Consider the following 13,467-nt stretch of genomic DNA (forward strand, 5'->3'; position numbering starts at 1 on the left):
CTAACGTCGGTGGTGGAGAAACTTTGAGACAATAATCCAGGACAAAATTAATTGACACTTGGAAAAGTATGGGCTAATAAATAAAAATCAGCATGGATTTGTTAAAGGCAAAACGTGTTTGACCAACTTGATTGAGTTCTTTGATGAAGTAACGGAGAGGGTTAATGAGGGTAATGTGGTTGATGTTGTGTATATGGACTTTCTAAAAGTATTTGATAAAGTACCACATAATAGGCTTGTCAGCAAAATTAAAGCCCATGGGATTAAAGGGACAGTAGCAGCGCGGATACAAAGTTGGTTAAGGGACAGAAAGCGAAGAGTATTGGTGAACGGTTGTTTTTCAGAGTGGAGGGAAGTGTATCGTGGCGTTCCCCAGGGGTCGATATTAGGACCACTGTTCTTTTTGATATATATTAATGACCTGGACTTGGGTATACAGGGTATAATTTCAAAGTTTGCAGATGACATGAAACTCGGAAATGTAGTAAACAATGAGGAGAATAGTGACAGACTTCAGGACATAGACAGACTGGTGAAATGGGCAGACACATAGCAGATGAAATTTAATGGAGAAATGTGAAGTAATACATTTTGGTAGGAAGAATGAGGAGAGGCAATATAAACTAAATGGTACAATTTTAAAGGGAGTGCAGGAACAGACACACCTCGGGGTGTATGTACACAAATCTTTGGAAGTGGCAGGACTTGTTGAGAAGGCTGTTAAAAAAGCATATAGGATCCTCGGCTTTATTAATAGAGGCATAGAGTACAAAAGCAAGGAAGTTATGCTAAACCTTTATAAAATGCTGGTTAGGCCTCAGCTGGAGTATTGTGTTCAATTCTGGGCACCACGCTTTAGGAAAGATGTCAAGGCCTTAGAGAGGGTGCAGAAGGGATTTACTAGAATGGTACCAGGGATGAGGGACTTCAGTTATGTGGAGAAACTGGAGAAGCTGGGGTTGCTCCCCTTAGAACAGGGAAGATTTGATAGAGGTGTTAAAAATCATGAACAGTTTTGATAGGGTAAATAAAGAGAAACTGTTTCCAGTGGCAGAAGGGTCAGTAACTAGAGGACACAAATTTAAGGTAATTGGCAAAAGAACCAGAGGTGACATGAAGAATTTTTTTTAAAAACGCAGGGAGTTGTAATGATCTGGAATGCACTGCCTGAAAGGGTGGTGGAAGCAGATTCAATGGTAACATTTAAAAGGGAATTGGATAAATACTTGAAGGGAAAAAAAATTACAGGGCTATGGGGAAAGAGCAGGGGAGTGGGACTAATTGGATAGCTCTAACAAAGAGCTGGTGTGTGCATGATGGGCTGAATGGCCACCTTCTGTGTTGTATCATTCTATGATTTATTTATCTCAGTAAAAAATACTGATTAAGCAAAGGGCTAATGGGTATAAAATGCTAAATCTCAGATAAATTCAGAATAGAGTGAATCCCACGAATAATCTATTGAGGTCTCACTTCTGTTCACTGTAATCCCATTTATTTTCAATCTGATAATGATGCCTTATTCCAGCAGCTCTGAACTACTGACTTTATGAAAAGAAAATGCTCATGCGTATTTGCGGTTTATTTTCTCATCACTCAAGAAACATGAAAATATTTGCAAAAAAAGAGTCCCTGAGAATCATTCATTCTAGATCTTATTTGGGGATTATTGAATTTCATTGATTCCTTTGAAATTCCTGAAGGACTGTGATGAATTATAATTTCCAAGTTAAAGCAGAGATATACAGATCACCCAATTAAAACACTGCAGCTGCCCAATGGTGTAATTATAATTTTTTCCCCTCAGCCTTTTCAGCTTTTGTTAAATCTAAATTTCACATTGTTTGCTGTAGGACTTTCATACGGCTCAAATCATTTGATGGAAAAGCTCATGGGTATCCATTGTACCCCTTCATTCAGGTGTTTGGAGGTTAGATTGAATCAATCTTGCATAAAGAAGGCTTTCTGCTGTTGCTTGCGGATAAACTTGTTCCTGTAGAAAAATTGGAATTGTACTGGAGAGATGGGCTACATCCATCTCAACTGAGCAAAAGCAAACAGACTGGGTACTAATATAGAGAATTAACTGACCAGCTTTGTAAACTAGTGGATTGGAAGGTGAGGAATACACTAGTGGATTGAAAGGTGAGAGCTACCTGGATTCCAACAGGACATAGTCGCTAGAGAGAAAAAAAAGTAAAAGCAAAAGTAAAGAAATGAGAAAAGTTAAATATCTTTTATAACAAATACTGGCATACATAACAAGATCGAGAAACTGGAAGCATTAAGCGTCGAGGAAGAAGTACGAGACTTGGTTATACTAAGATGTTCACTAGGAGATTAAAATGCCAGGTACAGGGTTTACAGAATGGATAAACGTAACAAATTAGATGGAAGGGTGGAAGTATGAGTGCAGGAGGATTGTGTGTCAGCAAGAGAATTATACACAGGCTTTTGGGTACTATAGCAGAAAAAATTGGATTGATATTAAGGATTAAAAAAGAAATGGCACCAATTGCTGGATGCTGCTTTACATCTGGTTAGGAACCTGGTAGATCAGAAAATGTGCAAAGGATGCATGTGAAAAAGCTAAAATGTTGATCATGGAGATTTCAATTACTCAAATGCTGGCTGAGTAAGCAGCAATGGAGAAATTATGGAAGGGTGCAAGATGCTGGAGGGAGGGCAGAACTGTTTCATTACGCAATTTATTAAACCATCATCATGGTCCAAGACTATTCTATAGCTAATCTTAGGAAATGAGGCAGGTACAGCGAAACTTGGTTGAAACTGGAGAGCACCTAGGATCCAGTGATCATCATAGTTGAATTTCTTCTGAGAGTATGTAGAAAGGACAGTAACACAAAGATATTAGACATTAACAGTACAAACGAGTTAAAGAACGTTAGCTGGGATTTTAAAAATTAATGGGAAATCTACAGTAGAAGGTATTAAAACCACATTCCCTACCCCTCACTCCCATCCACTGACTGGACCTTGGTATAATATTCTGCAGCCCTAGGAAGAGGTGTGGAAGGGTTGCTAACCCTGTCTTGCCCCATAATTGGAACAATCAGTACCATAAGGATTGGATCCACACCTAGGTTTTAATGAAGTGTTTACTGCCCTCATGCAGATCCTTCATTTGCTCATGAAAAAGTCATTTTCTCCAATCAGATGGTTTGAGACCATCTATCTCTTTTCTACCAAAGCACTTCATGAAGTTATTTCCTTTGGTGGGGAGAGGATGACGACAGTACCAAACCAGTTCTCTCACAAAACTGTCCGGAGTTCTTTTTTTGAGCGAGATTCACTCAACTTCATACGATACTGGCAGTTTCATGTTGATAAAGACAAGGCAGGGAAAACAGCTTCGCTGTCACTACTCCTGTAGAAAATATATTCTGGAATAGACTTAATGCACAAGAATAGTCTCAGTGGGTACAGGCCAAAAACCCCTGGCAGATTTCTGCAACAAACCACATCATGTTTGGATGAGACAACTGAAATACTGATCAGTGCCATCTGCAACAGCGAACACCCAGCTGCACGTAGCACAATGCTTAAAGCCTGATAATTGGCTAATTTTTAAAAATGATTTTTTTATATAAAAAGAGCCATTGAGGCACAAGTGATAAATATTTTCTGCTACAATGAAAAACAAATTGAGGCTCATCAGTGTGTACCCTTTATACCATGATAGAAGGGGAGAGCTCATATGGCTAGCACCTATGCACATTGAAATGATTTGAAGGGACAGCTCCCTTCTTGTCCTTTCCCGGTTGATGTCAGATGGTCCAGGCCTACTCCTGTAGGATGTGGCAAACAAGAATAAAAAAAGAATTCACATTGTTAACTTTTGCCTAAAAAGTTGCCTGTGCAAGGTGAGTGATTCCTTGTCTGGATTTCTCATGCTAAATGAAATGTTACAAAGAGTTTACTGAAGCTATGCCATCCCCTTGTCCAAAATCTGGAGAAATCTGCAATGGGACATGGTTAATTTAGAGTAAAATACGCTTCTCAGAAAATCTCCTAAAAGCATCTTGTCTACTTTATTAGCATTTCACCACACTGTGATGGATTTCTTCATGAATCATAAGAAACAATAGTCTACTCCTTTGTATTCATTCAATTGTCATACAGACCTTTTTCATTTGGACTGCGAAAGCACAATGTTTAAAAAAATAAAACCATCAATATGACACTGTCACATGCATCGTCATTAGTCGCCAATCCAAAACCAGTGACCAAACAAAAGCCACAGTGCGCATCAATCATTCTGTACAATGCTTAAGAGAAGCTCTCTCTCTCTCTCTCTCTGAGGAAATGGAAAGAATTGATTTATAGTGTGCCATTTTTCCATCAGTTGTCCAAGTTCTATAATTAAGGTATCCAAGTTTCACACTGACAGTTCTGCTCCTTGCAGTAATCATGTCATACAGGCTTCTTGCATTGTCGAGTTATTTTCTCTTGCTGGACTTGAAAGTTCTCCCAGTACATCGGATCTTCTGGTGCCATAGCGATGGCTGATGAGATTAGATCCTGAAAGGTCAAAAGGGTGAACTGGGATGGATCCTGACTAACATTCTCTTGTACCTAAAGAAGTAAGAGTATTTACATTAAGGGTACGTACAGAACAATTTTGTGAAAAAAAAGTCTTGTAATACTTGGCAAATCATGTAATGTAGTGTTTTACACTTGTTTATAAATATAACACTTTAGCCCCTAAAGTATAAGGCTCCACAAGCAGCACAAGGCCTTGCATGGTGAGCGCAGGTTAGGATTTCAGATGCCCACCTGAGTCACTGCATAGTAGTTCATGGGAGAAAAAAAGTGGAAAAAGGGAAGTTGTACTGTCAACCATCAGCTTTCTTGCAAAAGAGGAATTATATTCACGGAATCCCACATTAAAATTTATGTTGTGCTTTCATGTAGTATAAATCATTTGGTTACTACAATATTAAGCTTTATGCTACTGGATTCTTCCAATCTATTGTAGGGACACCTATCAGATCAGCCAGTATGCAGTCCATATATATATATATCAAACAAGTGACAGATGCTGTGTTTGCTAAGGGAAATACGTTCATCACTTTCCCTGTGAAAAGGAGGCATCAGTTAGGCAGACCCCAAAATCTTCACTGCGTGGCAGGATTGTGAAGAGTACAGAGTATGGAAGATGGCACACAAAGCTCCTCACACCAGTAGCAGAGGAAGAGGAGGAGGATTTGGAGGAAATAGACTTGCAGCCTGGAAAGTTGGTGCAGGAGGTATTGCAGACAACATTTACCAGTAATTCCAAGATTCGGCCTCTGCATAAGTATTGCAGCTGAATAAAGCATCACAGAGTGTATCCAGAAACAACACACTGTACATTTCCATATACAGTAACTATTGCCATCCATGTAGCTTGCACTCCTGCTTTCACAGGAGGATGGGCTTCTGCTCTAAAGGGGCTGCACTTTCTGCATGGGCAACTCCAATGCACCGTCTTGACCGCATTGCAGCTTCCACAAAACAAATTTCTGCTAATACAAAAAGAGGTACTCCACTTGAAGCAGCATGCTAAAATTCCTGCTTTCCAGTACCTATCTCTATGTGCTGGCAGTCTATTACAATTAACGGTATCAGAATGCTTCATAATTTTCATCAAGGCCAGCCCTCTCCACTACTAGCATGGGTGTACTTGCGGCATGGGCAGACGCAGCCCTGACATTACCAACAATTTTGCAGCTTTATTGTACATGTATTAATATCACACAATAGACTATTAAAACAAAAAATAGCTCTGATTATGTCAGGAATTTCAAATTTTTACTTTCACAAATCAAATTTGCAGATACAAAGATATTGAGGAAAAAAGTGTTGTTCAATTAGGACTAATATTTTCTATTCCTTCATTTAATTTCCCCATTGACCACTGACTCATGCCTCGGCACTGCTTCACTTGACTGCCAAGTTACCAATGTAGATTCATCTTTCCTAACATTTCTCGTCAGGATCAAGATCACCTTAGACAGAGGAATCCTTGTTATAATTATACCATAGCAAAATAAAACTCCCTTTTTTAGATTTCTCCCTCCTCCTTTCTATGTATTTGTTCTCCACCCCTTAATAAGTCTTACCCATCCCCACTCCCAGTAAAACTCCAGAATATAGATCAGCACCTGGAAAAGCAGAAGGCAAAGGGAGGCATGGGAGTTTCAAAAATCAACCGCAGTTCTGAGCTCACAGCTGCTTGTTAAATAGCAATACATATCTAGGAAGAGCTAAACTTTTTGCCTTACTGCAACTTGCTCAGGATTCGTCATGTTTTTCTCCTTTGTTCCTGTAACATCTATACAAAATAAACAGGAGGAGCAGAGTACTCAGCATCACCTCTTCCACTGTCAGATGATAAGACTGACTGATTCTGTAGGAACTCTTACAAAAAGTCCACGGGTAACTTCTGAGATGTTTTGTTGTTTATTGACTTTGATGCTTCTGCTTCAAATAATCATACAAATGCAACATTTTTTTTTGTTCAGTTCTTAAGTACTTTTTAAATGAGCCAATATTAAGTAGCTATCATTACCTGCACAGGGTATTTGCCGATCATGTCTGGTTTTCCAAGTGCAACAGCAACATGATGGCTATCATCCAGCATAGTTTCCTAGTAAACAAAATAAAGATCAAATCATTTATAGTTTTGTACATACAAAAATGAAAGACATTAAACTGGAAGTGTATGAATACATTATGATGTAACCCCATTAATCCAGAGGAAATCATCTCCATAATTTGTGTGTCAGCACAAATTTAAGGTAGCCAAGCAATACAAAACCTAAGTGCAAAATTATGATACAAACATAACACAACTAAACTCAATCCATCCCTGTACTTTTTCATGCAGCTATGTTATACAAATAAACATACAAATGAATTTAGGACTAGGATATGGCAGCAAGCTGGTTAATTGAGTAAGACAGCCAGCTAAGTAATCAGGGCTGGGCTGTGATAGAGACTGGCTAATGAGCATGGTGGCCAAGAGAAGAAGCTGAATCTGAGCCACAATAGGATTGGCTGATGCAGCAAGTGAGCTTGGGGAATTGACAGGATTGGGACATAACAGCAATCTGGAGGAAGGAGTGTAGGCCAACTGTAGCAGAAGCAGGGACCTAAGAGTGGCATCTGACTCACCAAACTGACTGCAGCACTGTCATGAAGGACAAGGAGGGATAGTGCACCACAGTCGCAGTAACAAGAGGATGTCATTTGTGACTTTGATTGGGGTGGTTTCAGCTATATCTCTTCACCATCTCTCTCAACTCTTCCATTGTCTGTGCTGTCAGATTGCTTGTTCAACATCGAATCCTATACGAGCCACAATTAAATCCTGTTAAACATTGGGAAGACTGAAGCCACTGTCTTCACCCCCCATCACAAACACTGCCCTTCACTACCGATTCCGGCCACTGTCTCTGGTTGAACCAAACTGTTCACAACCTCTGTGTCCTAATCGACCCTGAATAACCTTCCCACCCCATATCCTCTCCATCTCAAAGACTGCCTACTTCCACCTCTGAAACATTACCTGCCTCAGCCCATTTGCTGCAACTCTTATCCACGCTTTGGTCACCTCCAGACTCGACTATCCCAATGCTCTTTCGGTTGGCCATCTATCCTCAACACACGGTAAACTTCAGCTTATCCAAAACTCTGCTGCTCATATTTTATCCCGCACAAAGTCCTGCATACCTCTTACTCCCGTCCTACTGACCTACACTGGCTGCCGGTCCCCCACTCCTCAAATTTAAAATTCTCACCCTTGTATTTAAATCCCTTCATGGTCTTGCCCCTCCTTATCTCTATAACCTCCTCCAGTTCTACAAAATCTCAGAACTCTCCATTCCTCCCACTCTGGCCTGTTGTCCACCCCCCTCTCTTCACCTCAGCAATGACAGTCATGCTTTCAGCTGTCTATGCGACATGCTTTGGAATTCACTCTTTAAACCCCTCTGCCTCTCCACCTCCTTCTTCTCCTTAAAATCCCTTCTTTAACCCTTGTACTGGCTCCCTTTTTTGCTTGGCATCCATTTTTATCTGATTATGCTTCTGTGAAGCGCCCTGCGGCAGTTTTCTATGTTAAAAGCGCTATATAAATGCTAATTGTTATTATAGTAAATATTTTAAAAGTTGCTCAAAGCAAATTAAGTTTTGCATGTTCAATTATCCATTTTACATAGAATGGAATGACCTGTATGGGAAGGTTGAGGCGCCCAAATTATAATACAGTTGCATGTGGGATTGCTATTTGCCATTGATATTTAAACGTTTGAAAAACACAAATACATAATGATGTGTCCTGACTCAAATTCCTCTAATTTTCAGATTATTTTCTTCCCTCTCTTTTTAGGTATCCCTGAGCCACATATCAACACTGGCCAAGATGACCTGCAAATGACTTACTGCCATTAGACTACATTATTAATTGAAAACAATTATGTGTTTCAAATGTTGCTACGCAACCAAGAACTTTAGTGCTGTTGAGAAAAATAATGCAATAGAATTGTAGCTGCAAGATTTCTTTCCACAATTAAGGTAACTGCAGTTTTTTGAAACCATGACAAAAATTACTCATGCATTTTGTTTCAAACCACAATCCTTAGAATAGCCTGTTTACTTTTTTAACTCTGATCAGTTTATTATAAAATGAATGAGCTTCTAAACGTCGTTTCTACAAGATGGACAATAGTACGGTACTGAATCCCTTTAAAAATCAAGTACTAATGAAACCTTTATTGGCAAGGACCAAGAATATATTACATTTTACCAGATAATATTTACACCTTGTTAGTTTCAATATTTAATATTGTATGATCCTGGCTGGCAATATTTTTATTAAGACTTAATGAGATCTATTTTCAGACTTTAGATAATTTAGTTTTCCAGCAGTAAGCACATACATTTGAGCATCCAGTAAACTAAAATATCCAATCATAAGCAGGAAAATGCCATAACAAAATGGAAAATTGATTTTGTCCAAATGGAGAAGGAAGGCCATTTCACAAAGCAGGAGGCAGATCAATTCATAGAGGAGACTGGTTAGGATGTCCTTAATGTTTGGAATTGGCACCAATCCAGCTCTATTCAAAGTAGTTTCTCAATGTTTTGCCTACCTGCCATAGGAGAAGGCCTGGGAGAAGGCCTGAGAGTGGCCACAATGTCAGCAAGTAAAAGAACCTGGCAAAAAGTCAGGAAACAGTTCACCAAGAAGACTGCTCAACCACCAAGCCAGATCAATTGGAGGAGAATCATAGCAGCTGAAGGACCTCTATATGGGCAAGAAAGTGGCAGCACAGTTCTCAAGACCTGGAATGTAGGGTGCGAGGTGGTCACATGGAAGCCTCCATCATTGGCTTTGGTAAAGATCTTTCCAAAATATGTTTTACCTAGTTGAATATACCAGAGTCATAATGTTGGAGAAATAAAGAGTGATAGAAAGAAAATGTATAAAGTGCCTTTCATCTCCTCAAGGTCCTACAAACAGCAATGAAATAAATGACCAGCTTTCAGATCTTAATTTTTACTTCTGACGCACTGATCTATTACTGCAGGTAGTTTAAAATATATTGCTAGGGTTAGATGAAGTAGAATGCAAGGAGGCTTATGTGGAGCATAAACACCGATATAGGCCAGCTGGGCCAAATGGCCTGTTTCTGTGCTGTAAGTTCTATGTAATTCTACATAATCTATTAATAGAAAAGTAACAATGCAGATCTTGTACAGGAGCTGTAAATAAATATTCATTAGCTTTCTTGCTGATGTGGTCATTAAGTTGATGCAATACACTACTAATATTGTGCTTTTTTCTGTCCATATAAGAACCTGGATCATCTGAGTTTGTTTTTAAAGATAGCATCAATGTGTAAACAAGTGTTGATAGGGACAACTGAGGTCACGTTGGCAAGAACTATTTCCTCAATAAGGTTGTCATGAAGTACTCATAAATGTTAGCTCATCACTTCATCCATAGCCAGTACATCTCTTTTTGATGCTAACAGGTATGTCCTCTGTGAATGAAGTTAGCCAGTGATAATCCAGAGTCTATGCACCCCACTATTATTGATTTGCCAAACAAAGAAAACAATCTTTCACTATTTACCCTTTCAGTATCTTGAAAATGTACCCTCTCGAAACCTTGATTGGATCCCTTTAACTTCTCTATTCCAGTAAAACAAACACCATTCATCATAACTATAACCCTTTATTTCTAGGGGTAGTCTGGCGAATCTTCACTATACATTTGCCATGGCCCACACATATTCCAACTGTGGTCCAAACAATGTCTTGCAAAAATTCAACAACACTTCCTTCATTTTACATTCAATGCCCCTACATAAAAAACCCAGAATCCCATTTACGTATTTAACTACACTCTCACCTATAAAGATCTATATGTCTGCACTCCTAGATCTCGCTGTTCCTCCACTCAAGAATGTTAGCATTTTGAGGGGAGAATCAAAGGTTACTGCATGTCAGTGGGGTTGGAGCCTAGAAGACACAGCTGTACTGTTGGAACCAGTGACATCAGCAGGGGAGAAGAGGGGTGAGGAGATGGGGAAGGGTGAGGAGAGTTAAGTAAGATGACCCACTGAAGTAGTAAACAATTTTACAACACCAAGTTATAGTCCAACAAATTTATTTTAAATTCCACAAGCTTTCGGAGGCTTCCTCCTTCCTCAGGTGAACGGTGTGGGTTCCACACCATTCACCTGAGGAAGGAGGAAGCCTCCGAAAGCTTGTGGAATTTAAAATAAATTTGTTGGACTATAACTTGGTGTTGTAAAATTGTTTACAATTGTCAACCCCAGTCCATCACCGGCATCTCCACACCACTGAAGTAGGGTAGTGTCACTAGTTATTTATTTTAAAATCTTACGCAAATATAAATTGTACCAATTGAACTTAGTAATTTTGATTATACCTATTACTCTGTACATTTCACCTTATTGTGGAATAAAGCAGCTTACGATTTGAACCAAATGTCGTCTCATTTAGTGTTAACTCAGTCCACCTTCAGAGAGATTGAAAAGATACATGTATAAAGACATGAATATCTAACCAGATTGCTGGGGAATGCTATTGTTACATCCCCAGGTTATGCTACCATACAAGCAGAGATATAGCAATGTGAGTCAACATCCATAGAAGTAAGACACTCAGACTGCTTAACAGAGCGTCTGATGTCACTGAACTAAAGAAAGTATCTACGACAGACTCAAAATTGTAACAGCAGCATGACACAGAATGGGGAGAATCTGCACTAGATAAATTACAGCAATGGCAATGGCAGGGGAAAATGAATAACATAAATTAGGGAGAAACTTGACAAAATTGCTTAAAGAAATGGGGTTAATGAATTGAAAGGTGCCTTACACATCAACAAAATTAAATAAAAAGTGGGCTTCCCGCAAGGAAGTTGAATAAAAAGCAGGTATCCATTGGGAAAATAAATGAACATCAGATTTCCTTGGGGCAATAATAGAAACAGCAAGTCTCCATCGGTGGGAGGGGGGAAACAAATAATGGGGCCTTTATTTACCTTTACCAACATGGTGGCTGGCTAACACAACAAAAGCTCAGAGACTGCTCCACAGTGACATCTGGTGACCAGAGCTTGCAACTGCAAGCAGACTCAACCTGATTTTTTTAACCCTTACTTTTGATATTTCCTGTAATTAAATGTAAGAACACAATAAATGTATAAAGTTATGGACAATTTCTCAACTTATTTAAATAGGTTCAAAAGGTGGTCAATTCACATATTCCCCTGGAATTATAAATATGAATTTTGAGTTTCATAGCATAACAGAATTTTTGAAGATTGAACAATTTCAAAGAAACAATTTGAGCAGATGTAGTAAGATAGTAATCTCTGGATTACTCCCAGTGCCATGCACTAGTTAGTATAGATTAATGCATGGCAGGAGCAATGCTGCAGGAGGGAGGGCTTCAGATTCCTGGGACATTGGGACCAGTTCTGGGGTAGGAAGGATCTGTTCAAGATGGACGGTCGCACCTCAACAGAGCTAGGACCAATGTCCTCACGGGGAGGTTAACTAGTGCTGTGGGGTAGGGTTTAAACTAATTTTGCAAGGGGATAGGCACCAGGATGAAACATTAGAGAGGAGAACCAAGGTGCACTGAGGACTGGGAGGAACAAGTAGCACTAGAGTAAAGAATAGTTCAGAAATAGGAGGGAACAGAGAGGGGGCAAATGCAAAGCAATCTAAGATGAGATTGGATTGCACGTGTATAAATGCACGTAGTGTGGTAAATAAGGTTGGTGAGCTACAGGCACAAGTTGTCACATGGGACGATGATATACTGGCAATAACAGAGGCCTGGCTCAAAGATGAAGGATTGGAAACTTAATATTCCTGGCTATAAGGTATTCAGGAAAGATAGGGATGGAAAGAAAGGGGGGGGGGTGGTGGCAGTATTGATCAAAGAAACTATTATAGCACTGGAAAGGGATGATTTAGTTGAGGGGTCAAAGACAGAATCTATTTGGTTAGAATTAAGGAATAGAGGAACTATTATGCTACTGGGTGTATATTATAGGCCATCAAATAGTGGGAAGGAGATAGAGGAGAACATTTGCAGGCAAATTTACAGAAAGATGCAAGAACTATAGAGTAGTGATAATGGGGGACTTCAATTATTCCAATATAGACTGGGACAGTAACAGTGTAAAGGGCAAAGTTGGGGAGGAATTCTTGAAATGAGTTCAAGAGAACTTTCTGGAAGTGTGTTTCCAGCCCAACCATGAAGGAAACAGTACTGGATCTGGTTCTGGGGAATGGAAGTGGGACAGGTGGTGCCTGTTTCAGTGGGGGAGCATTTGGGGAACAGTGATCATAATATCATTAGGTTTAGAATAGTTATGGAAAAGGACAAGGAACAATCAAATATGAAAATACTTAACTGGAGGAGAGCAAATTTTAGTGAGTTAAAAAGGGATCATGCCAAGGTGGATTGGAATCAAAAATTGGTAGGCAAAATCAGTACCTACTATTCAGTAAAGGAGGAGGTAGTAGCGATATTGGATAGGATAAAAATAGATTAAGAGGAGGTACTTAAAAGATTGGTAATACTCAAAATAGAAAAGTCACCCGGTCCAGATGGGATCCATCCTAGGTTACTGAGGGAAGTAAGGGTGGAAATTGCGGAGGCTCTGGCCACAATCTTCCAATCCTCTTTAGATATGGGGATGGTGCCAGTGGACTGGAGGATTGCAAATATGACACTCCTGTTCAAAAAAGGGGAGAGGGATAAACCCGGCAATTACAGACCAATCAGCCTGACATCGGTGGTGGGGAAACTTTTAGAGACAATAATCAGGGACAAAATTAATTGGCACTTGGAAAAGTATGGGCTAATAAATGAAAGTCAGCGTGAATTTGTTAAAGGAAAATTGTGTTT

At 39.5% G+C, this 13,467-nt stretch overlaps 1 protein-coding gene across 2 annotated transcripts in view; it reads right to left on the reverse strand.

Annotated features, from left to right (window-relative positions):
- Window positions 1-4,028: 4,028 nt before the first annotated feature.
- Window positions 4,029-13,467, reverse strand: part of aasdhppt (aminoadipate-semialdehyde dehydrogenase-phosphopantetheinyl transferase) — a 55,431-nt gene continuing 45,992 nt past the window's right edge. Inside the window, exons 5-6 of one of the 2 annotated variants that reach the window (XM_067986142.1) lie at window positions 6,575-6,652; window positions 4,029-4,596 (exon numbers count right to left, since the gene is read on the reverse strand). In XM_067986142.1, the coding sequence (XP_067842243.1) occupies window positions 4,435-4,596; window positions 6,575-6,652 (240 nt within the window). In that variant the 3' untranslated portion in view covers window positions 4,029-4,434. Of the gene's footprint in view, window positions 4,597-6,574; window positions 6,653-7,188; window positions 7,354-13,467 lie in introns of those variants that run through there. The other variant, XM_067986143.1, reaches the window with a different exon arrangement.

This window comes from Heptranchias perlo, chromosome 6, assembly GCF_035084215.1.
Source record: "Heptranchias perlo isolate sHepPer1 chromosome 6, sHepPer1.hap1, whole genome shotgun sequence".
In the NCBI taxonomy this organism is placed as follows: Eukaryota; Metazoa; Chordata; class Chondrichthyes; order Hexanchiformes; family Hexanchidae; genus Heptranchias; species Heptranchias perlo.